Source organism: Anarrhichthys ocellatus, unplaced genomic scaffold (assembly GCF_004355925.1).
Source record: "Anarrhichthys ocellatus isolate YVR2014 unplaced genomic scaffold, GSC_Weel_1.0 scaffold26, whole genome shotgun sequence".
Classification (NCBI taxonomy): domain Eukaryota; kingdom Metazoa; phylum Chordata; class Actinopteri; order Perciformes; family Anarhichadidae; genus Anarrhichthys; species Anarrhichthys ocellatus.
In genome coordinates, this window is record NW_022280056.1 from 754,406 (window position 1) to 780,650 (window position 26,245).

The window sequence follows — 26,245 nt, forward strand, 5'->3', positions numbered from 1 at the left end:
CTCTCTCTCTGTACCTGCTGCTTCTCCATAAACCATCTCTTCTTGTAACAAAGAGAGTATGTCCGACCCAGGAAGTGAGAGAAACAATGCAGATTATGTACAGTTAACATCCTCCCGACTTCAGCACAATTAAAGTGATTTTTGAACTTGATTGCTGAAGACTTAACTCATTAACAGTTGTGTGTGTGGGGTTTTTTTGGCATAGAAAAAAAAAAACAGGATTTATTAATTCGACTCAGAGAAAGAAAGAAGTGTTTTTTGGAGTGTGAGAGCACGTTGATTTAACGTGTGAGTGTTCCTCACCTGAAGTCAAGAGCATCATTGGGCCAATTAACGCTTGTGTTCAACAGCACAGATACTGTACAGACTGACGTGTTCCCCGCTCTCTCTCTCTTTCTTCCCCCCCCCCTCTGGCGCAGAGTTGCCTCCTGATGATAAGAGAAATGAATATGTTGGCGTCTCTGCAAGCGTATCAACTGACAAGCAAACACCTTACAGAGGTTACATCAATTTACTTGCAAAATAAACAAGTGAACGGATAAAAGAGCCTCTCGTATTGTATCGTTAAGATAAGAGTGTACAGCCTCAGCTTATGTTCTGTCAGGGTGGCAGAAGATTGCAGAGAGTCAAACTTAATGTGATGCCTTCAGAGGTGATCTGAGGAGTTTCTTTATTCCCTGGGGCCGGTCTGTTACAGGGGCTCCTTGGTCGCCTGTCATTTATCAGAGGGTCCCAAATGCTTTATGCAGTGTAACAGCAAAGTGAATTACTCGCTGAATGGTTTTGACTCAAGGAAAGTCTGTTGCTCAGTTTTAGTACTTATTAACCGCACAGACAGAATAGATCCCTGAGCTCAGAGGGTGGAGTTCAGTGGTTTGAGACTTGAGAATTACCATTAAGAACACTTTGCTTGGTCGTCTGTTGTTGTCTAGGGGAGGACCATCAGCTGCCCGTGCTGAGCGGCATATTCGTGGAGAGGCCGGAGAGTGTCACAGCAACAAAAGGTCTGGCAAGAGGATTTGCCATAAAAGTCCTGAATTATATCCAAAATGAAAGGAGTCGCCCACATAGTGCCAAATTCCTGTTGGAATAAAGTCAGCTAATCTATTTGAATTAATTACTGCGTCTCATTCTTGTTCGTTGCAGGCAAGGACGTTACATTTGTGACTAAAGTCGACTCCTCAAGCCTGACGAGGAAGCCGACCATGAAATGGCTGAAGGGGAAGTGGCTTGACCTGGCCAGCAAAGCTGGGAAGCACGTGCAGTTCAAAGAGGTCTATGACAGGAACACCAAGGTGTGTATGTGTTAATATAACCTTTGTACATTCATTGTTAGAGAGATTATCAGCCGAGCTAACAGTGTTGCTCTGAGGATGGCGATGTGAGTTCGCCGACCACTTTGGTCCAGACTAAAGTATCTCAACAGCTAGTGGAGAGATTTCCATGAAGTTGTTAGTGCTGGAGATATTCATGGTCCCCAGAGGATGAAGCTTCCTGACTTTGGTGATCCTCTTAACTTTACATCTAGTACTACCATCAGCTTTAACTTACCAAATACTTTGGTCTATTACGAAATATGTTCAAACTAATGAAATTCTCATCATCCTCATACTGTACTTAAACCCTGTGCCTCGGTACAGCCTCAGGGAGCCTGCGTCTCACGGTTACACTCAACTTTTAAATTCATTTGTGAGAGTGAAGGACTGTAGGTGTGCATACTATTTTACATTTCATTAATTACAACATGCATCAGCGAATACTCTGCAGCAGTAAATTTCATCGCAGTGAGACAAAATCTAAGGTTAATTTTTTTAGTTTATTAAAATGAAACAGGCGGGCAGAGTGTTTACATGTCATGTTGCCTTTTCATACATACATATTTGCTTCATCATCGCAGGTGTTTGGATACAGAACACAACGGGCTGATGGAACCTTTTAGATCCTTGAAAAGTAGTGTAGAAAGGGACTAGAATTACCAGGAAGTTCTTTGTGGAAATATAGCTTAATTAAAGATAAAATCATCCAGATGGCAAACCTATATTGGTAAAACTGTGTTGTCTGTATATTCTCAGCACGTGTTTGTGAGCACGTACATGCACGCAGATCTGTGCATGTACGTGTGTGTGTGCTCATTTAGTTAGCACATCATCCCTATCTCTCTCTCTCTCTCTCTCTCTCTCTCTCTCTCTCTCTCTCTCTCTGTCAGATCTACACTTACAAGATGAGCATCATCAAAGTAGTGGATGGAGACGCAGGTAGCTACCGCTGCGAGGTCACCGCCAAAGACAAGTGCGACACCTGCACATTCGAAGTCTCCGTGCAGGGTAGGTCTGGAGACAGAAAATCTCATTATTGTCATCTTCCATTCAGTGTATCCACCAGTACTATGTAACCGGCTTTGTCAGCCAATAACTCAGTGAGTGTGATACACATTAGGGCCTATCATTTAGTGGCCTAGCGAGGTCATCAGTCCATTATTCCTTTGCCGCTCAAGCCTGCTGTGTAATGAACTAACCTAGCAGGGCTCTCACCAGTCTCTCTCCTTCTGTCTGCTTTCAGCTGTACAAGAAGAGCAGCAGGACAACATCTTGGAGTCGTTTAAGCGATCGTGAGTGTCAGTGTCGGCGAGGGTCTACTCAACATGTCACCCGCCGTCACACTGTCTCCCATATGCTCCTCTGTAGATCGCTGCCTGTGGGCATCTGTCAGTCTCAACGAGTGTCTCCGCCTGTGTGTCTGCCTATCCCTCAGTTGTGGCCGACTTTGTACAAGTCCGTCTGTCTGCTTTCTCTCCCGCTCTGTCACGTCTCAATGCAGTTGCTGCCTTGGTGTTTTGGTTCACCTGGAGTCCCTCATGGTTTAGCATCTCATGTATTTCGTCACATGTCTCGGTGACAGTTTCTCAAGGGAGTTTTATTATTTCTTATGTATTTCCTCTTTCCCTCACTGTCTATTTCTGTCTCTTCCTCTGCTCGTGTGAAGTGTAGCTGTGTATCCTGTGACTGTGTAGCTTTTTTTTAACAAGTTTTTTTATTATTTATTTCAGCTGTTCAGGCTCAGGTTGATTACTGTATGCGTCCTGTGTGTTCGTAAATCAGCAGTGAGATCTTGAGTCTCCATATTTGTAATCTGTGTTTAAATATATAATTTCCTTCCCTCGTTAGAGCGCGAGCAGAAAGGCACAGGTACGATGAGAGACACAACAGGCAAAAAGGCAGCATCATACCGGATGTTAGTGTGCTTATTGGCAGAATGCTGATATGAAGGAGAGAGAGGGCGAAGGGGGGATGTTGGTGTGATGAATGAAAAGTGAAAAGTTTGTTGAAACTTAAGTATGTTGCTGGGAAGGCAATGAATGTTCTTAACACCTTGTTGCGTGGAGGTCATGCAGCTCAACCTCCAAAAGGTAAGTAAGGGATCCTCATCTGTGTGTTTCTCTAAACATGTATTATACCAGAAAATACATGTGGTCTGCCTCCATTCTTTAGGATACTCACTCCCATTCACTCCTTATGTTTTTAATTGTATTATATTGTGTTATATCTTTCATATCTGAAATATCAGGCTTTTTTCTCTTCTTCATCATATTGTCGCTTCGCTGACTGGTTGGTCAGCTAAAAAGCCTTCACAGGGAGACAGAAAATATTCAGTGCAATACATACTGTACACTGAAAACAGGGACATTTTATGTTCAACAGTATTTGTCGGGACTCGGGACACCCAAGTTGAAACCGGGACAATCCCGGACATACCGGGACGTTTGGTGTAGCAGTGCTAGCTGCACTAACAGTGCTAGCAGCGATGACAATGGCAACAGTGCTGACAAGAATAGGAATGGAGCGCAGTGAGAAAACAGCGAGGACAGTTTTAAAGGGAGGGAGTCACATGCACCCGTGACCTGCTTGACCACCAAGAAAAAGAACACAGACACTTGGATTACAAGACACACAGAGGGACAGTGATTCTCTGCTCAGGTAGACATTACTCCACACTATCTTTACTTAGACAATAGTTGTTTGTGGCTATATTAATGTTCTGGATATCAAATATTGCTCCTTTAAGCTTTGCATCAACGCATATCTAAATCACGGTGCGTTTGTTTTATCACTCTGCATCGGCATCAGTTTGCATCACTGACACTTGGAGGAAAAAACAATGTTTGCATTTCAGTTTTTGTTTTCGTGGTGAGCATCGAGTTCCTGCAGCGGCAGCTTCGATGAAGTGTTTCTAATAATATGTATGAGCGAGAGAGATGAGCGTGTTGTGCTTTGCTCTCAGTGCACACGCTCGCACCATGAAAGAGAGCTCATTATAGTAATCCCCTGATCCCCATTTTCATGTGAACTCCAACACAACAGCTTTGGAAAATGCGAACTTCAGTGTGGATTCAGGAAAATATTGCAGTCAAACAAATTCAGTGTATAAGTTATCTCATGTTGTCTGATGCAGCACTCAAGAATCTCTCAAAAGTAGGTTAAAATCTAGTAGTTGTGGCCGCAGTAGACGGCTAGGATCATTTTCATGCTCACCCGACCTGGTGATGACGTGTTCCCTGAGAACGAGGGCATTATCCCCCTGGGAGAATTTACTTGCTTACAGGATTGGCAAGGACAACATGGATGGATGTTATCCTTGGATGAACCGTTCATCCATACGACAAACATGATCACTCGGAATTGCTTAGAATTGATTGGCATTTATCTTGCTCTCCGATGGGTTCATTGAGCCTCAAGAAAGCCGGAAAAACTGCAGAGGAAAAAAAACCAACAAGCACTCGAGCCTGTAGACATTTATTGGCGCGTGCCACACACAGTAGTTGTTACCTTGTTGAGCACAAGAGAGGTGACTGATGACACCAGACCTTGTGAATTCTTCTCATTACTTGGAGATGTGCATGTGAAGGGTTTATACCCCTCTGTAAAGTTCTCAGCATATGATTCTGCATGAAAGGTTTTGTGTTGAATCTCGAGTGTGTTCTTCACTGATGAATATTTCTCAGACTTCCAATATAGCAACGACATCTTTATCTGCTTCACATCATTCGCTCACTTGTGCTGATATAGACTACACAATGTTTGTGTTTTGAACATGAGTATTTTCAGTATTATCACGTCTCCTGCTTACATGTGCTCGTCTATTGTGATTTCTGTCTGTCGCTTGAATTCAGGGCATGATGGTTTGTAGTCCACATCAAACGCTCTGCTCTATGTTCTCACTTATCCTATTTTTGCAACTATCTGAACACAGGATGAAAAAAGGGTGAGCTTTAACTACAGCCACTAATTCAATTCATTAGCACTCCACCATGTGCTGTTGTATTTGCTCATGCTTTCTTTGTTTGCTTTATAACCGTCTTGTAATTCATGTGTATTTATAGCTCTGTGTAATGTGGGATTAAAGGGGACGTATTATAATGAATGTATATTTCCTAATGCTCTTTTTTTGCTCCCCAATTCAGCAGTGTCGTAAATAGCTCAGGTTTATTAACACACCGAGATGGTCGCCTAAGTTCTCTGTTCCTTTAATTCCAGCGGCAATGCAGGTGAGGATGCTGGTGATCTAGACTTCAGTGGCCTGCTCAAGAAAAGGTACGGCCATCTACTTCAGCCACAGACAAACGCGATAACTTACATTTGGATCTCTAAAATGTGGTTCTTCTTCTCAGGGAGAAGAAGAAAAAGGTAGAAGAAGTGGGTGTGGACGTGTGGGAAATCCTTAAGGCGGCCAAGCCCTGTGACTATGAGAAGATCGCCTTTGAGTATGGCATCACGGACCTGAGGGGCTTGTTAAAGATGCTGAAGATTAAAAAGGTGGAGCCAAAGATAAGTGACGGTGAGGAGCGATGAAACGGGAGAGGTGTTACGAGGCAAATAAAGACTGTGCGCTAAGAGTGAGGCAGGAACAAGAGCTGTTTAATGCAGCATGCTGTAAATACCAGCGTCGTTTAAAGGCCTCTGGGGGGGGGACAACAGGTGGAATGTGTGTTAGCATATGCTTACTGCTGGTTGGCACTTATGGATTATTTGGCTGTTAAAGCAGTGGATGAACTCTACTAACTGGATTCTTTTTCAGCTTTCCTGAAGAAGCTGGAAGCAGCCTACTCAGTGGACAAGGGAAAGAAGATCCACCTCACAGTGGAACTGGCTGACCCCAACGCCCCAATCAAGTGGCTCAAAAACGGAAAGGAAATCAAACCATCGGCCAAGTAAGCAAATTACCACTCTGTGCACGGAACAGTATGTGTATGTTGAAGGAGTATACGAGTACACCAAGTGACCAAAATTGCAGTAAAAAGTTTTGAACAGTAAAACTGTAACATTTAAATTCTGAGGACTTTGACAGCAACTTGAGACTCTTGCTGCTTCATGAAGCCCTAAAAAAGTGTTAGCTGTAATTCTACAAAAAATACAGACATGTGTCTTTAATGTTCTATGAACACTGACATTGTTGTAGTTGCTGCAGCCAGAAAAATAAAAAAATAAATTAGGCAAATAGCAGTGAGGCTGGTTGGAGCTTAGGGCTGCACATTTTATCACAACGTTGGCTTCCCACAATTAATTAAATGAACATGATCAACTGAAATGTTGCTATTTAATATTATATTCTAATTTAACAATTATCATGAACACACACTCATTTACACACAGGTGACATTCATCATGTTTAGCAGTATGAGGTTACCAGTGGACCAGTGGAAGCGGGGAAACGCTTGTTTGACAATTCCTTCTGGCCTCGTGAAGGCAAGCCTGGAAGATGTTCAAATCAGGGAGTAAAAAGTATGAAATAAATAACCACAACTGCACATCATTTTATGATGTTGACATGATAACGTGATATGTCGCAGCAAAGTGCTGTCTCGTTAGTATTTACAGCGTTTCAAGCCTTTGCAGCATCTCACACTCGACCATTTAACCGGTGACGTCAGTAAGTCCCTGAGGGTTCAGGGTTCAAGGCTTCAGGGAGGACACTAGGATTGGGCCTATAAATGACAGAAACTAGGAGACAGTAAAACACTCTGGAGATCGTTGGAACTGCACTTGGTTGTTGCTTATCTGTGGGTTCCTACAAGCGACCCTTTCCCCAATGTTAATATGAAAATACTGATGAGTGCAACTTAAATGAAAGTTTTTTTGTATTAATGATGAACACTTAGATGCTTCAGCTGTAACATTATTTATGCACTTTATCCAAGTTAAAAGTTGTTTCACAGTCAAGTTATGCTGGTGCAGTTCACACTTCATGTGTGTTTCATGTGAAGCTGTATCAGTAACAATATGTTGTCATATGCACATGTTCACTGGAGTGTTGGGTTGATAGCAATGTTACAGCGAGTTTCCAAAGCAACACACAGCTTAGCTGTTCAGGAAACTCATTCCACATCGGCATTGCACACGGATGCAAACCCACTAAGATGAGTCACAATTGTTTTTATTAAAAATCTTTAGGAACAAACTTTCTGATTCACATCAGATATAAATGTTAGTTTTGAGCCTCTTTAGCCGGCTGAGCTCTCCTCCGTGTCTCTCGCCCTCCACTTTGCTCTTTCCTCTCCTTCAAAGGCTTCTTTTGCTGTTTTATTCAAGAGGGTGCAGCTGTTGCGAGTTGTATTTTTTCAATGGCTCCACCATCTGCCATTTTGAGTCGCTTAATGCTGTTCATTGAAAGTAAGGCACTCCTCTTCCTGTTTGATTAAACAGTTACTATGAGAGAGGGGACTTTTTCTTCATCCAGGCTGTGCACTGTGACCATCGAGAGCTAAGGAATAAAATGCTTTGGGTTTGCAGAGTTGACGGGTTTCCAGTTGATCTTCATTTCAAACAAACCACTGGTGTGGTTTAAATATAAAGCCGAGACTGCTCACGTAGAAGGATGTATGTGAATATGGTGAGATTATATAATTGATCTTCATGTGCCCAGTTAAACTCTGGTATTTTACCACTCAATGTTGAGATTAGACAGGATGTCAGAAGTAGAAAAGTAGATTTGTTCAATGTGCCATCTCAATGATATAGAAAAGAATATACATTTTGTTTTATATTGTCCTTTGTAGGATTCATACTTTAATAAGATAAAACAGTAGAGTTGTCTGTTCACATACAAATCATGTGTTACTTAGTAGCCTGGGTGATAAACAAAATGGAGATGCACACAACCAACGCAATCAACCCATTTGACTGATGAGCCCAGGTGTTTCCTGTTTACTGATGAGCCTCTGCCACGCCCACCTTCAGTACCTGCAAGGAGAGCAGCCACACAAACCAACCTACATGCAGACAGGGAACACTGAGGACAAACAGGAGGCACAAACGTGAAGCATTTCTTTTCTTTCTTTTGACAGAGCGCTTTTATTTTAACCGGCTCAGTTTTTCTAGCCTTTACGGCACACATTCAGCGGTCCAGGAAACACACCGACCAATTACAAACGTTGTAAATCCCATCACGTGAGGCTGCTCAGCCAATCAAATTTGTGTATTCCGAAAGGCCTCCCAACTCGAGTGAGATTTACACACACAGGAGAGACGAGCGACAGACCTTCACTCTTCACTCGGGCAGTTCAAAACCAGGATGTCTCACATGTTCAGAGACCGTGACGATTATTAAAAGCGGTAATGTGAAGCGCCATTACGAGACAAAGCATAACTCTTTTTAGCAAACGTACCTACTCGCATCCGAAATGAAGACACAATCTAAGAGCCCAATACAGTCAGAATCCCAACACATAAATTCACTGTCCAAGAATGATGTCAACAGAGAGGAATAGAGCTGAAGCAAGTGGTTTAATAACCACAGATGGAGTCCCAGCGCACAAATTTCTCTTTTTAGAAGGTGAAAAAAATATATAATATCATGTTTTTCTTGGTTGACATCACTTCACACCTGAATGAACTGAATATAAAGCTGCAGGACAATTCAGTTAAATTCATTTTTCTAAAATTAAGTACTTTAAGAGTCACATTTTTCAAAAGCTTTCTGTTATATAATTTATCCTTGGCCCTTATTTCACTTGAAACGAGAGAAGAACATTGATTTATTATGTGTATTATTTATAATTCATCCAGTTCAATTTGAAAACTGACAATAAATATGGTTGAGATATTGTTCAATTTAGCTTTCTTTATTTGATTTGACAATCAGCTGTTGACTACATACAGACGTTAACACAACTGCTCGGGTACTTCAATATATACGTATATGGGACTAAATCAAGTAAGTTAGACGTTATTGTGATGTTCCGGACCTTTGTATGAGGAAATTCCCTCTAAATGGTAATTGCTGAATTTGAATTGAATACCCCTGCTGTAGGTAGTTCTTTGATTTTTGTCACCATGTCTGTACAGCAACCACAATGCGAGTGTGTGTGTGTGTGTGTGTGTGTGTGTGTGTGTGTGTGTGTGTGTGTGTGTGTGTGTGTGTGTGTGAGTGAGAGAGCATATACTGAAGGTCTGCACAAGAATGTGTGGACTCTTTGTTTGCGGTCTGTGTCTCTGAGTCACTCCTCGTCTTCAGGCCTCTCGGCGTATGATTCTGCTGAAAGCACTTATTCATTATTTTCACTCTTTTTCTTTGTCTCTCTCTCTCCCCTCATCTGTTCTTGATCCTCCTCGTATAATCTTCCTCCATCATCCAGGTATGTGTTTGAGAGCGTGGGCAACAAGCGGACACTCACTATCAACAAGTTCAACCTGTCTGATGACGCAGCGTACGAGTGCGTGGTCGGCGAGGAGAAGTGCTTCACGGAGGTTTTTGTCAAAGGTATATGAGTCACCGTCTTTGGAGGAATCCTTCTTTCAGCAGGAAGAGGGTTTATTTCTGCTCGGTGTAGCAAATGCTGTCATTTGAGTGTAGAGAGGCTTGACAGCTCTGTTCCCTTCGTGTGTCTGTCATCTGTTTATTGCAATGCTTTCATGCCACACAGTAGCATGCTGCACCCTGTTGTCTGCTCACTCATCCTTAATGAGTGAAATTCCTCTTTTGTTATTGTCATGTATCGCTGCTGTTGTGCTGTACATATTATTGTGCTGTCATATTTATCAGAGGTTGACTGATATGTGAGTTTTGTGAAGGTCGCTTTGATTGATGTTCAATTGAAATATTAACATAATGTGGTGACATAAGGTATATTTTATATTTCATACCAAAATGTTCAAGTACGATTATTCAATGTTTCTTGTATTGTTGATAATAATAATAATACCACTATCACTTCTCTTATTTTAGACAAGCATTATATTATATTATGCTATATTATATTATTTGTCTTAGTCTACTCTGGTGCTTACTGTATATCTCAGTCTCTGTCCTGTGTGTGTGTGTGTGTGTGTGTGTGTGTGTGAGTGTGAGTGAGAGAGGTTTTAATAGATGTAATTGGGTCAACTGCTTCTACATTAATCCCATGCTTTATTTGTGTGCTCGCTGCTGCCCATCCTGCTTTTACATTATCAGAGGCCAAACGAAAGGGTAAGCTCTTCACCACAGACGTGCAGCTACAGTCGTGCGTGTCTGTCTGTCTGTGCGTGCGTGTGTTCACTTTTTTTTATCGACACAAAGAATGTTTGTGTCGAAAAACATCATTCATGTCGCTGTTTGCAAACATCTACACCAACTACATCAGCACCTTGCTGTTGATTCATCTTCATTACTAAAGTCAGTGTGTCATGCCTATGCATTTACCCCGTTCTCATTCCCAACTCGTCACATACAGATGCACTGTTGCAGTTTTAAACAAAACTACTTGGTTATGTTGCGGAAAAGATCAATAGTTTAACATAAATTAAATTCCGTACGCCAGCTAATTAGTCAATGTAAATAATAATGTTTCACACGAACAGCGGCCTCCTGGGTACAAGTCCTGTGTTTGTTTGACCCATCTATCCATCCATCCTGACCTCCCTACGTGCTCTTTCTACCATGTCAACTGACTTTCAGATCACTTCCTGCAGCGATAATATGACTTCAGACATTGGGGTGTTATTCATACACTATTTGGTGAGCAGGCTGTTTTCAGACAGAAAGCTATAGGATCATTTTCGCCTCACATTATTTGCTTTGCTATAAGTCATTTGTGAAGTCCGCGTTTCTTCATAGTTTTTCTAGTTGTGTCTCCTCCACATATTAACAAAGGGAAAAGTATTTCTCTCCGTTTTTTACACAGATAAACTGCAAATTACGCTGAAGACATCAAACTCCTTTGATGAACGTTTTGCGAGGCCCGCAGTCACATTGTACATGTTTCTGTGGTTCAAAGACTATTTGGGCTCTTCAGCTAAGGGTTGAAGAGAATTGAGATGCCCGGAGGGGGGAGTGGATGCTGACGATGACAAATAGCTGAGGCTAGCAGAGCATCAAGCATCGCACCATGTGGTTACACAATGCGACTCCCACCACCTCAGGAGACACGGGGGTACCTTCCACCTCTGCAAGACGGCTGTGTTTGGTGGCATTGATAAAGATTTCAGGAGTACATTGTGCTCTGTGTGTTAGTCTGTCCTACTTATGGAGAACATATGCCACCTACCACCCATCCACAGAGGAGGGAAGATACAAACATACACAAATTACAGCTGATGTTTAAATCAAGAAATACTATCAAGTAAAACTATAGCTGTAGTGGCTAAATCTGGATTTTATGTTTGAAATCAATAACTCTGAATGAAAACATGTTTAGTAATGTAAAGTTCTTCTATGTTGTGCTTGATTTGGACTGTATAGTCAGCCTATACTTTATTGGAAAACATTTTGCATGTGCTAGAATTTAGCCGGGCTCCAACAATCATTGATGTTCTCATTGCACTGTACAAAATAAAAGCCTTACTCGCTCTACTGGAACTCCAGCTCTATTCATCCTCCACACTTGTTTCATCCTCCTCTGATGTTCCTGCTCAGTATTACTCTGGTGATTTCCTCTAGATCTACTCTGTTCATGACTCAGTGTCCCTCTGCTGTTTCAGGGTTCGACTCAAATTGTTGTTTGTCTTTAGAGCCTCCGATCACCATCACCAAGCTGCTGGAGGACGTTCAAAGCGTGGTGGGAGAGAAGGTGGAGTTTGAGGTGGAGGTGTCCGAGGAGGGAGCCAGCGTCAAATGGTGGGCCGGTAAAATAGTTCATTAGGAAATGCATTAATCATTTAATATTTACAAAAATTTACAAAAATCCTGTACAGATGAGTACATATAGTCAATTCAAAAAAATGGCTTGTAGATTATTATTGTAAATCAACAATCAAAAGTCTGATGGGAATTGTTGGCAAAACGTATATAGTAGTATTTTCAGTTCAGGTAATATATTTATTCGCTGTTTTCTCCTGCCCAGTAGTTTATTACATTTATGTTGGAGTGTTAGAGTCTTCTGCATTTGACAGGCCCATGAGAATCTAGTTTCTAGCTGTGTAAACTTTTACATAACATGAAAAAATAGAGAAACAGAAGAGCTAGTATGCAGTCTTCACTGAATAAGAGCTTGTTCTCAGCAGGACTTAATGATTCCATTCACAAATTAAATTACTTGTACATTTCTTATAACTTTTTTTATTGTAATACTCAGCACCTAAAACCCAAAAGTACATCTGCGAAAAAATGTTCACCTTCTGCACCGTTTTAAAAATGTGCCAAAACCTTGTGATCCCTGAAGGCTCTAGCCATGTAGAACATTACAGACATGTCAATCAGCTCTTCCTCCCTCTGTGTGTTTAAGTGTCGCTGAAGCGTGTGTGTGTGTGTGTGTGTGTGTGTGTGTTTTTGTCTCTTCAGGATGAAGGATGGAGTTGAGCTGAACAAAGAAACGGCAGATTCAAAGTACAGGTTTAAAAAGGATGGGACGAGACACATTTTGATCATAAATGAAGCTACAAAGGAAGATATTGGAATGTATCATGCGTTCACCAATGGCGGAGAGTCGAAGGCAGAACTTCAGGTTGAAGGTACTGGTTCCTCTGTTACAGTCAGAATACATAACAGCAGCAGCAGCGACCTGCGAGTCATCAGCTGCTGTATCAAGCTTGCTAACAAGTATTTCAGACACGGCTTAAAGACAATTTACACATCAGCACATGTTGATGTTTTCCATCCTGACAAGCATGGGACGCGACAAATTAGTCATTACGCATGTCATGATTGATATTACTTCATTACCCTTGTTATCAGTAGTTCATCACATTATTCGTCATGCTAATTTTCTTCTACACCTCCCAAATTGGTGGTTGGGTCCTGTCTTACCCGTCAGACATCAGGCTGTCTCAGTCGCAACAGTAAAAGCCAGACGAGTCTCTCAAATTGATTAGAGCGTGAGAAAAAATGTCTGTCCTCAGCGGACACTCCAGGCTTAATACTCCAGGTGATCAATATAAACATATAGTGTTACAACATAGATCGCCACAGAGACTTCCCTGAATAAGGTGCATACCAAGATGATGGAGGAACACCTCATTATTATCATGTCCCACAATGTATTCAATTCATTGTATTAAATGTAACATACAAGTCGTTTTAAAGGAATGGTTCAAAACTTTGGGTAATAATTCAGTTTCTAGCGATGTGTGTTTGTTAAATATGAAGCAATAACCAGCTGCTGGTTAGCTTAGCATGAAGACTGAACAGTGGGAACAGCTAGATTTCAGGAAGTTACTGCCCCTCGGCCAAGTAATCTACCAGCAATATGTCATTTTCACAGAAATGTTGCCACATTCACGCAGTTCGTAATACTGCAAATGTAAGGGCTTTCATCATCGGTTCAGTCACCATTGTGTTCCCCCATTGACGATAGATAAGTTACTAAACAGACACTTATTTAAATTAAAGTCTTCGAGATTATTACTTTAAACACAATATAATGATAATTCCTCAAACTATTCCCTTTTATTGATAAAGAGGAAATAAAACCTTGCTAAATTTTAATTTCTAAGCTATAGATCCACATTTCCACCTAACACATGTAGGATGAATTGTCTGCGTGAACAAATACCTGCATGTTACTGATCTATGTTGATGTATTTGCCACAGATAAGGAGCTGGAGATTCTGCAGAGCATCGCTGACCTGACGGTGAAGGCTGCTGAACAGGCCGTGTTCAAATGTGAAGTTTCTGATGTAAATGTGACGGGGAAATGGTTCAAGGACGGCGTGGAAGTCCAGCCCGGCGATCGCATCAAAATTACACACATTGGAAGGTATTAAATCAAAGTCTGAATGTCAAAAAGGCTGTTGTTTGGAGCTCACTGTCTGACCCATTATGTGCGCACACACACACACACACACACACACAGACTCATAATCACATAGCTATCACAAGAAGCACTGTCTGCCACATGGCTTGGCAAACTATTACCAAAGGGTTATTTGACCCATTTTTTAAGGGATAGGCTGCACTCTTTACTCACTCACACTCACTCACTCACTCACTCTCACACACACACACACACTCACACTCACACACACACTCATCTGCACATCGTACACACCCCTGGGGTCTGGGGTTTCTCTCAGTAATCCCTCCATCAGAGCAGGAGATACGCCAAGACAACAGCGGTCACACAAGGTGAAAGCCATTTAGTATGTTTATCACTCTGCGATATTGCCTCATGGAGTATGTTGCTACGGCAACAGTCTAATGCATAATTGCCGGTCACAACGAGTGTTGTCTCCTTGGTAACATCTGGTAACATCTGGTAACATGCCCCCCCAGGACCCACAAGCTGATGATTGACGACGTGACGTCTTCGGACGCTGGAGATTATTCATTTGTCCCCGATGGCTACGCGATTTCTCTCTCCGCAAAACTCAACTTCCTGGGTGAGAGCGCTGCGCAAAACCAAAACATGAAGCATTTGATGAGCTGACCATATCTGAATAAGACTAATTCATATATTCTACCCCTCAGAAATCAAGATTGAATATGTTCCCAGAGAAGGTAAGTGTTGTTTTTTAATTTTTTTAATCACATTCATCATATTTACAGTATGCTAGATCAATGTGAGGGTGCTGATGTGGTAGAGCTCCAATATTCATCTGAAGTTGGATATAAGTAGGACGCCTAGTGCCAATGTGATTGAGGTCACTTTTCTTTCTTTATTTAATTTCTAGCTTGAATGCTAATCCTGTATGAAAACTGCTATGCCCTGCTAACCAGGCATGTTAAAAATATGTTTTAAATAGGAATGTTGCAGATTTCAAAGTAAAAGCATATTTGCACTATGACTCTTTAAAAAAGTAGAAATGTGCAGGAAACAAGTACTGCTGCTCAAGGGTGCTCACAGAAACACAGGAACTGGTTGAATATATGGAAACCAACCAATCAACTAACCAACGACTGGGTTGGGGTTGTTTGTTACATCAAATAGGTACGGTTGTTACGTAAATGACGTTAGTTAAGTTTCTTTCCGTAACAAAATGACAGTAAAATAAATCAACATTGACTTGGTTTTACACTGACCAAGTGGCAGTATCAGATGAGTTGAAAGTGAGAACAGGTTGTACAGTATGTTATGCTTCCCAACTGAATGACCTACCTCTCCCTGTCTTCTCCTCTAATGCTCACAATGAAAGACCCTCCCAAAATACACCTGGACACCAGCAGCATCGGCAACACGAACACCATCACTGTAGTGGCTGGAAACAAACTTTGCCTTGACGTCGAGATCACAGGAGAGCCGGCGCCCACTGTGTGCTGGATGAAAGGAAACAAAGTGAGGAAGAACAGAGAAGATTCTCACCTCATATACACTCACACATGCGTCAGATGCTACCTTTGTGCGTCAATCAGAGCATCCAGACGTTAGTCACTGAACAGCATAAAGGAAGAATGAAACATGAACATCTGTTTTGTTGTGTCTGTCCCGCACCGTGTGGTAGGTGGTGTCCGAGGCCGAGGGAAGGGTCCGCGTAGAGTCGACGAAGACCTTGAGCAGCTTGGTAATTGAGGAGGCGGTGAAAGACGATGAGGGCAGCTACTCCATCATCGTAACTAACTCCGTCGGAGAGGACAAGGTTGAACTCATGGTCAAGATTGTGGGTCAGTGGCTTTTGCTCACTTTTACCCTTTTCACCTCTCTTTTGTTGCTCCTATTCTACTTTTCCTGCTCCTCGGGCTGAAAAGTAGGTTTAAGGTACTTATGCGTTGGCTTCACTTTTCAGACCTGGAGGTCGCCATCTGATAGTAACTAATGGCTGGAATATTGTAAACACAAAATAAAATATCTACAAAAACTATGTCGTTCTCTACGGTAAGCAGTAGTGTAAAATTACCCTTGATTTGTTGTAACTGGCTAAATCTTTGCTTCTGCGAAATTACTTATATGACACCTTAACTACAAAATGATTTGACTGGGAAGTGGATATGACCAGTGCTGTGAAAATCTGAGTAATTAAATTAGGGTCAAAGCAAAGCTAAGGATGTGATGTTTGAATGTAATACTTACTGTAAATCTCACTTCTGTCATACTCATGCCTTCTCTTTTTTCTCCCTCTGTTTTATCTTTCATCTCTTACCATTTACATCTGTAACCTGCCTCTGCAGATGTGCCCAACCCTCCTGAGAATGTCATATGCACATCAGTTGGCGAGGACTCTGGCACGATCACATGGGACCCTCCTGCATTTGATGGCGGAGTTCCCATTAAAGGTACCCCTGAAACTTACACGGCGGCTAATGTTCAGATCTTGTGTCTCCCTCCCCGGAGAAAACAGCAGTTCAGTATCTACTCTGTTTATCACATTTGAACTCCTTTCTAAAGAACACAGATTTTTTAATGACTCCTGTATGTTGTTCCTCCAGGGTACCTGATGGAGAGGAAGAAGGTCAGCGCACCCAGATGGACCAAGCTCAACTTTGATGTTCATGAGTCCACCACATATGAGGCTAAGAGGATGATTGAAGGCGTACTTTATGAGATGAGAGTGTTTTCGGTCAACGGCATTGGCGTCTCTCAGCCCAGCGCAACCTCAAAGCCCTTCATGCCCATTGGTGCGTTGCCATTTATCATTAGTAGAATGGTTAATTAACAGAGGCTTTTCACACAATGCTCATTTTCAGGCAGCTTAACCTACCTCCCATCCCATTTACACTGGGTATTAACGTATTAATTAGCTCCTGTCTCTCTCAGCCCCCACTAGCAAGCCCACTCGTCTCATGGTGGATGATGTGACAGACACTACCTGTGCACTCAAGTGGCATCCTCCAGAGAAAATCGGAGCAGGCGGCATGGACGGTTACATCATTGAGTACTGCAAAGAAGAAAGTAAATATATGCAAATTGTTTGGAACTTCATACTAAAGACCTTTACACATAGTGGAAGTTTAATTTGTGCGATTACATTAACATGTTGTTTTAAAACTGTTGTTTTTGTCATGAGGGAATATTACGCAGCAAAAATACACTGTTATATTTTTCAAAGCAGGGTTGAGTTTTCCACTAATAAGACATCAACCAATCAAGTTCTCCAGAACGGAGTTATTCAAAATGTACATCTGTTCCTTGACGGCTCATTCCTCAGGTGATCAGTGGGTGCAAGTCAACAAAGAACCAATGGAGATGAACCAGTACAGGGTGAAGGATCTCCCAGTGGGGGAGAAGATGCTGTTTAGAGTTGTGGCGGTCAACATCGCTGGGCGCAGCCCCCCCGCCACTCTCTCCCAGGCCGTCACTATCAAAGAGATCGTGGGTAAGAGAAGAAGCTGTCGTGTTTTACAGAAATTCAACTGAACGTTCGTAGTTTGAAACGGACCACACTGCTCTGTGTTGTTTAAAATCTAACAAACACACATGATGATGAAGCGCTAACATTTTCCAGCTTTGGTACCAGTCAGTTACGATGTTCAGCCACTGTTCAAGTACTTATCGGTGAAAAAAACAACATCTAATTAACAAGCTTAGCAGTGGGTCTTAGCTGTTATACATGGATTATTTCTTAACCACATCTTGCATCCAAGAAGGAATACTTGTGTTTTCATATCTCAGTAATACACACGTAGAAGCTGCACATGCTTCTTACATATGTACAGTCCCCCACACCACCCACTCAAATTCTACTTATATTTTCCTTCTCCGTCTCCCATGTTACCACCACCCAGAGAATCCAAAGATCCGCGTGCCTCGCCATCTGAGGACCAAACTCATCAAGCTTGTGGGCGAGAAGGTGAACTTGGTCATCCCCTTTCAGGTTCGTCTGAGTCTAGCCGAGCTCCGGCTTTTCTTGTTTTAGGGGATTCGATTTTTCAAAAGCAGAGCAAAACTAGTTACGCCAAGAGTGACAAATTTCAAGTTGCTTCAAGATTACTAACTTTGCCTCCACATCAAACTTTTACTAAATGGCTATTTCAGACTCTGAAGCATTTATAACAAAGTCCTGGTTGCACCAACAAAGATCCTTTTTTTAAACCTGATCATGGTTTAACTTTAAATCACATTGCACCAAACTTTGAAACTATCTTAAAATCAAGAAAGAGCTAAATTAAACCCAACAGCCAAAACAGGCTGAGCCCAAAACAACAAAACAGGAAGTGACATGCATGACATGCCATGCAAATGTATTTATTTTGATTTGGCTAAGCAAGCATCTCCATATTTTTTTTGGTTTAAACTTGGTTTTACTAAACAGAGATTTGTTTTTGTTTGTGCAACAGTTCTGCTTGATTATGAATCTGTATCTACTAATTTTAAACCTAGTTTTGCTCTGATTACAACTAATCACACCTAACTCTAAAAAAAGACAGTAGAGTTTGGACAGAAACCTTAAAAAGCCACACCATAATCCACACAAAATGGGTTATTTGAAGTATATAAAGTCAAATGGACCAAAAGCACAGGCAAGAGATATCAGCAGCAGACAACCTGTTTTGATATATGGTTGCTCATTTCTGTATATCAAAAGCACTTTTGGATCGGTGAAATAACCAAATGCTTAAGATTCCCACATGGCTGCAATGTGATGGGGAATTTTTTCTTCTTGTGAAATGCAAATCAGATCATTCAACTTTGTAGTAAAAGAGAGGACACAGGGAGCATTACAGCTTCTTAAAAATAACCTGCAACATGACATTGGTGAAAATAAGCTAACCATAAAGGGGAAAGCATTGTCACAAATACAAACAGACAAGAAAAAGGGAGCCATTGCTCTTCTTGCTTTTGAAGAAGCAGATGAAAAGCCTGTTCTGAGACGGAGGACGTGGCTACATGATGCTCTCCTGGGAGAAAAGAGCAGCCACAGCTCTGTCATCTTATCCAAGAGCTGGACGAAGAATGTTCCAACTGCTGTTTTCACACTGAGGCGATACGTGGTGTGACTAAAGCTGAGACATGTTTACCTGGAAAAGCATGCCCCAAACTATTTCACTGCCAAAACATGAAAGGCATCGGCGCAAATGACTAAAAAAGGCAGACGCGTTTGGAAAAGTTCTCTGAGATTGGATCGTGTGTTATACTGTTCAAAACTTCAAAATACGTTTTCTAATATATCAATGAAAAATCTGTAGAAAACTAAATAAATTGGGGCACAAAGAATTAGCTATGAATACAATAAAGAAGTAAACAAACAGTAATATGTGGAAAATAGCAGTAGTAAGGGGGCACCATGGATACTACCACCATGGGGTAGTATATATCATATATCATATCATTGTTACCTCAATAATCACAAGCCAACTGACAAACGTATTGCACCATGTTATTCTGTTATTTCAAAAGTTTTGTTCCCCATTAAATATTTCCTCCAGTACTTTATTTGCTTCCTTTTGATAACTCTGTCTGCAGGGTAAGCCTCGCCCTGTCGTGACCTGGTCCAAAGATGGCGTTCTCCTGGAGGACAACACAGTGGGAACTCGTACCAGTGAAGTGGACACCATCCTCTTCATCCGCTCGGTAGAGAGAGCCCACTCCGGGAAGTACACACTGTCCGTTCAGATTGAGAACATGTCGGCCAGCGCTGACGTGCACATCCAGGTTGTAGGTCAGTCCCGTCACGGCACCAATGGACACCAATCTCAGCTTCACCTGTGGACGCACACTCGTGCTGCCTGTTCCCCCATTTAGATCAGAACACCGTGCGTGTGCGGTTCATACTTCACAAGTTACACGATTAATAACCTGTTTGGAAGGGGATGATGGCTTGAGCCTAAATCTGTGACATGTCAAGAGTTTTTTTTTTTTTTTTTTTTTTTTTTTCTTTATTTCCAAATTTGATGATAATTCCTCATTTCATACTCCCAGGGATCTGTGGCTCAAAGTAGCAAATCATCAAAGCTCTGATTCCTCTCTCTGGTTTAATCCTGACTCCTGCACTGCCACCGCGGCCGCCGGCTCATTCCTCATCTCAGGGCTCGTCTCCCCGGGTCAGGGTGTCGGGCGGATTATTTGGCGGGGCTCCACTGGGATTATGTGCGTGTAGACTGGGATTAGCCTTGGATTTTGAGGGCTACTCTGTCACTTCCTCTGCTGAGAAGGTTGAGCTAATGAGAGGCTGCAGCTCTTCTGATCAGCACCCTCTCAGCTGATCTGTCACCGAACACAGAACAGGAAGGATTAACGGGCAGAAACAGCAGCGCTGCTCAATTCTTGTACTGTACTCCACAGAGGAGAGCGCGCAGAGCAAGATTAATGACAAGTACATTACTATGTTGTACAGTAGTTCTGTACAGCGCAGGCCACACAGAAAGATCGATGATAAACACACTGCTGCTCTGTACTATTTCTCCGTTTGGCAGTTCTATACCAACACAGTTTTTTCTAGTAATGTATGCACCCCCACCTTTCCTCGAACCTTTGTCTTTTGCTCTGCTAATCTGTCAATCTTTTGCCAAGTCTCTACCCCTGCGAATGTTAATTTCTTTCTCTCTGTGGGACTTTCCTGCTCCAGTTTATGAATCTGTCCATCTAAAAGCTTGCCTACATCTACACAGGAAGGGAAGACATGTTAGTTCTCTCAACCAGCTATATAACAAAATCCTCCTACCCTATCTCTGTCTTGTCTCAAAAACCCACCAGAAAAGCCCGGTCCTCCCGTTGCTGTGCATGTCGCAGATGTCTGGGGTGTCAATGCTGCGCTGGAGTGGAAGCCGCCCAAAGACGACGGCAACTGCGAGATTATCGGCTACACTATTCAGAAGGCTGACATGAAGACTAAGGTACGCATGGCAGGGAAGAAGAGTACAGGAGCGTACAGAAAGGTTTTTCTGATGGTTTGTTGTCACGAGTATCTGCTCAGCATGACATGCTCGTTTACTACATTTAGCATTGACAAGAATAATGCAATAATCCAGGTAATAAAACGGATACATTTATGTTAAAGGGTGTTCAAGGTTGTCAGTGTAACATTACTTTCAATAAACGTGCTTGTTTTTGACACTGGTAGGCTCAGATTTGTGTTATAAATGTCTGACATTATGTAAAGAAACCTATAGAGAAATAAAACGGTCTGTTTGATAAGGTGGCCAAGATCCGCTCAAGGAGAAGTCTAATTGTGAAATGTCAATATCTGAATACTGTGGCTCATATAAATAGGTGACGGACGCCCATCTAAGACCTCATCCACATTGTTGAAATCATCTAAATATTCAGCCATGACATTGAAAATCTCGAAGCCATGCTTTTTTTACTCCAACAAAGTCAGCCGAGATTTCAGAATGAGATTTCTTCTTGAGTGTGAGAAATGTCGCACACTTATGAAAGCAATCGGAGCCTGTCGTGGCAAAAAGAAGAACTTCTAGTGGACGTGAATGACGGTGCTGGCTTGCCCCAATGGATTACGTTGCAGCCCTTAAGTAGCTACAGCCTTCTCCCTCATTACTGGACCAAGTTGTTACTGTTATTAGTCAGCTAGAGACAAAATCGTGGGTAAATCCAGGTCGAAAAATACCAAAGTTACCCTTTAAAACTGCAATCTTCAGTGAAGACAGGAATGAGTGTGGACCATGTTTTTGTGGCACAGATTGGTGTAGTGTTTTGGGGCAGAAAGCGTCCAGTGTACCTCCATGATTGGTCGAGTCACGGCTGCTAGAAGATTAGTCACAAACTGCAAAGCCTCACTCTACCGTCATGGTCATTATGTTGTATGAATGGACAGGAAGTTGGACCAGAAGAACAAGGATGCTGGGGATAGGACATTTTTCAGCTTATATAGTTCTCAACCTCAGCTATAAGCCTCTTTCAACCTCTGCTTCTCCCCTGTCTGTCTGTCTCTCTCTCTCACATCAGGATTGGTTCACGGTCCTGGAGCACAACCGCAGGCCCAGCTGCACTGTGTCTGACCTGGTCATGGGGAACGAGTATTTATTTCGAGTGTTCAGCGAAAACATCTGTGGCCTCAGCGTCGAGCCTGGCATCAGCAAGAACACCGCCATCGTTAACAAAGAAGGTAAGGTAATCCCCACAGGGCAACGCACTCTGTAACGTGAGAGCATTGCTTCTGATGTGGGCTTCAGTTCAAACATAAAACAAGCATTATATTGCAGAAAAGAGAAAGTTATTGTGGTCAGGATTACACAAGCAAATATTAATAAAAGCACAAACTAATATGATTTTCAACTATAGAACACAGGAATAACTTTAGAACTGTTTTTGGCTGTGATTAGTTACTTGGACATCATTTTTATGAAGATTAATTGACGCTGATTATATTTAACAGAAATATTCTTTGACAGAGTGTTGCATAACATTTAACACTGGCCGCGGATTATGAAAGCAACTAGGCTGGGAAATTAACACCTGCCACCAGCCAAATGCTGTTGTTGCCTTTGCTTACTCCACCAGAAAATGTGGCAGCCAACCAGACACAACTCTTTTGTGTTCCAGGCACTAGCCTGGCCTATAAGAATTGTGAGGATCGTTGATTATAGTACCCACCTGACATCATAATGAAACACAAGTCAGTAATCTGCAAATTGAAATGTTTGCTCGTGTGTCAGCATGTGGTATTAAAAGGCAAAACAATCCCAAAGCAGTGGAAAGACACAACAGTTGGTCACTGATGAAGCATCTCGGTGGATGTTTTACACAAATCCTTCAACAGATTTGACCTTAGAAGGGTGACGCCAACGAGCCAAATGATTTGGTAAGGGGTTAAATGGAGACATGTCCATCAAAACAGGACACCATGGGACTTTCTCATTTCTCAATTGTGTGCCTCCTCATCTCGAGGATCGAGGTACGAGGAGGCCTGCTGGTAGAGCTGTAAGTGAACATACGAAGGTGTATCCGTCGCGGAAGTCTTTTCGGCACCTGTGACATAAAAAAAAGAGGCGAAACACACAGCTGGAATAATGTCAAACCATGGCAGGACTCTACAAATGTAACTGTTCCTTTTATATTTATAAGTTATAGTAAATATATAAGATATAAACACTGTTTTGCTCTTCTGACTGAGATCATGAAATCCAGCAGTAACAGAACAATGGACAGATGATGCCGCTGTTGCACCTTCATACTTAATTGACGTCGCTTTAAAATGACATTTTACTACGTCTCATTTGTTAAACACCTTCTGCCTCGACTCCTCTGTCCTTGCGACTCTTCCATGCATCCTCCACTCGCATCTCCGATGGAAAGTATCAAGGATGTACAAAATTGGGAAATGAGAACCTTATTTTCAGAATATTCTTGAGCAAATACAATCTTTCATCACAACCCATCAATGGGTTAAAGGGTTGAATATGCATTTGTAATACCATGGAACAAATTTACCTCATGTAAGGAAACTAGAAACGTCCTCCGACGCCACCCTAATGAAGGCAGGGTGACTAGAAGTGTTTGGTGAATAAAGCATTCTGTACTGGAGAGTTTTAATCAAAATGGCCCTGAAGCTCACACTGGTCTGAACCTCGCTGTGTGTGCGATTTCAAAGTAAGAAATAAATTGAGGCATGTTACACTTCTCCACCTGCCCAGGTTTTTCCCGTAACCGTCCACCTTTCAAAGAGAAGGATGTGAACCGCTCTCCCAAGTTCACAGCGCCCCTGGTGGACAGATGTGTGGTTGCAGGTTATGCTGCAGCCATCAGCTGCTCTGTCCGTGGCTACCCCAAGGTATTTACTAATTTACCATTAACAAGTGTGTGTGTCACTGCAACTCTTTTTTAAATGATATATTATTCAGTTGGAGATTGTCAAAGCTGAGGTTCAGCAGCAGGACTACACATCAGACACTATACTCTTCCAATTCGCTCCCAGTGTTGTTTCTGCAACAAACTCAAGCTACCTCTAACAATTAGTTCTGAAATTCATAGAGACTTTAGCGGTCTGAAAAGTGAAGCCAATGCTGAAGTTCCTTCAACTTGGACTCTTTCTAATGGCAATCAGGGGGCGACTCCTCTGGTTGATTGTATGGAGTCTATGAGTAAATAACTCTACTTCTCTCTTGATTTATTACCTCAGTAAACATGGTAAACATGAGTTCAAGTCAGTACAGCATGATTATACAGCATGATGTTCACATAGTAAATTATGGACCCATTTAGAGTAAAATAGACGATAAAGCAGGGTATGTTTCTAACTTGTGATTGACAGGTTGCCACCACGTTGTTGTCTGGTCTTTAACTTTAACCCTTTCACAGTGTGTTTTAGTGTCATGAAAGTTTTCTTGTTTGTAAAATTGTAACATTTTTGTAGCATGATAATGTCTTATTCAGCGTTCGGTTGTACTTAGCTCCACCCTCTCATGTCACTTGGTTACAAAAAGCCAAGATGGCGAACTTGAAGCTTCTCAGCAGCCAACAAACTGATGGGTGACGTCACTGTGACTACTTGTTATATACAGTCCATGACCTCACCTCCTTTAGCTGACCATCCCATCCACTGAGCCAAGCTGCTGTTTCATTAGCGATACTGATTGCCAGTTACTCATTTGACTTTTCTCCCTCATCTTGACAACTTTCTGTTACTGGCATAATACATGCCAGGTTCCTCGGACAACCCTAATATACTCCCGCCACCCCCATCACAACAATTTTATAGGCAGAAAATGCTTCAGCCATAGCTAAAACCTACTCTTTTATCACCATTGACTGTCATTTAGCATAGAAATCTGTGGAATATAGGCAATGTCCCGACTGTAACTTGCAAATGAGTAAACTATATATTACAGCGCTGCAGCACCACCATCCTAGCTGTGTTGACTGCTGATAGATCTCATGCTTTGTGTTTCTAGAGGGAGCATACAAGTCTTGAGTGTCAAGCAGCCAGTGTAGAACAGTCAGACAGGATTTTGATGCCTTTGCAGCAGGAATGTATTTTTATGTCTGACGCAAGAACAGAAGCTGGAGCAAAAAGATCTTTCACACTTTTATTTTTCATCCCTCGGAATCGGCAAAGATTTGTCAAGCCGAAATGTTGACCTAATTTCACCTCTCCCTCTGCTCTCCTACCCTCCCAACATGCCTTGCTCTGTTCATACGCTCCCTCCTCCTCTCCTCTCCTCTCCTCTATCCCGCCAAATGTGCCTCCTCCTCCTCCTCCTCCAACACGCTGCGCTTCAGCCAAAGATCATTTGGATGAAGAACAACATGATCATCGGTGAAGACCCCAAGTTCCTGATGCAGAACAACCAGGGCGTGTTGACTCTGAATATCCGCAGGCCAAGCACGTTTGATGGGGGCAAATACTCCTGCAGGGCCATCAATGATCTTGGGGAAGACGAGGTGGAGTGCAAGCTGGAGGTTCGAGGTATGCTGATCTTCTCTTCCATAACACCAGTTTTCAAAGCAGCGACTCTTTAATAAAGCTCAGCGTGACAAATCTCCATCTCCTCGGTCCTTTGACTGATCTCTTCTTCTGAAACTTCAGTTGAAATTGTAGCCGCTTGCGCTAAAAATAAATCACCTTATTGAATATGTCAGTTAAAGTTTCGGAGCCACAGATGACTCTGAGTGCTGTAGTTTCTTTAAACAGGATGATCTACTGGCCTCTCATGCTGATTTAAATTTCTCTTTTTCTCCCCAGTTGTACAAGAGAAAGGAGTGGAGGCGAAGAAATGAGCGACAGCGCGAAACAGCAGAGGATACAGTCGAACAGGAATAGTAATGGATTATGTATAATGAGATAGTCATGAATAAATATGATTAGAATAGATCAACCCGCCCCTCTTCCTATACGCTTGCCCCTCACCGCTGCTGTGACGAATGCCACATCAGTAATATGCCATAAATTCTTACAGCAAGCTGCCACCTTGTCACATCCTGACTGGGAGTAGTGTAGTAGCACTGCCCCGCTGTGACCACACACAGATGGATCCTTATCTGTGAAGTGGACCTGTCACTGAACGCACTTATAAA

The 26,245-nt window shown here is 42.2% G+C and overlaps 1 protein-coding gene across 1 annotated transcript; it reads left to right on the top strand.

Annotated features, from left to right (window-relative positions):
• Positions 1-58: 58 nt before the first annotated feature.
• On the top strand, positions 59-25,690 carry mybpc2a (myosin binding protein Ca). Its single transcript, XM_031862428.1, has 26 exons — positions 59-74; positions 933-1,004; positions 1,147-1,295; positions 2,207-2,324; positions 2,560-2,608; positions 5,532-5,588; positions 5,666-5,832; positions 6,073-6,205; positions 9,629-9,753; positions 11,979-12,084; positions 12,748-12,917; positions 13,996-14,161; positions 14,677-14,783; positions 14,872-14,901; positions 15,537-15,676; positions 15,843-16,002; positions 16,507-16,611; positions 16,765-16,953; positions 17,093-17,227; positions 17,484-17,651; positions 18,061-18,149; positions 19,739-19,934; positions 20,969-21,108; positions 22,178-22,337; positions 23,866-24,002; positions 25,451-25,690. The coding sequence occupies exons 1-26, from the start codon at positions 59-61 to the stop codon at positions 25,688-25,690; spliced, it is 3,324 nt and encodes a 1,107-aa protein (XP_031718288.1).
• Positions 25,691-26,245: the final 555 nt, after the last annotated feature.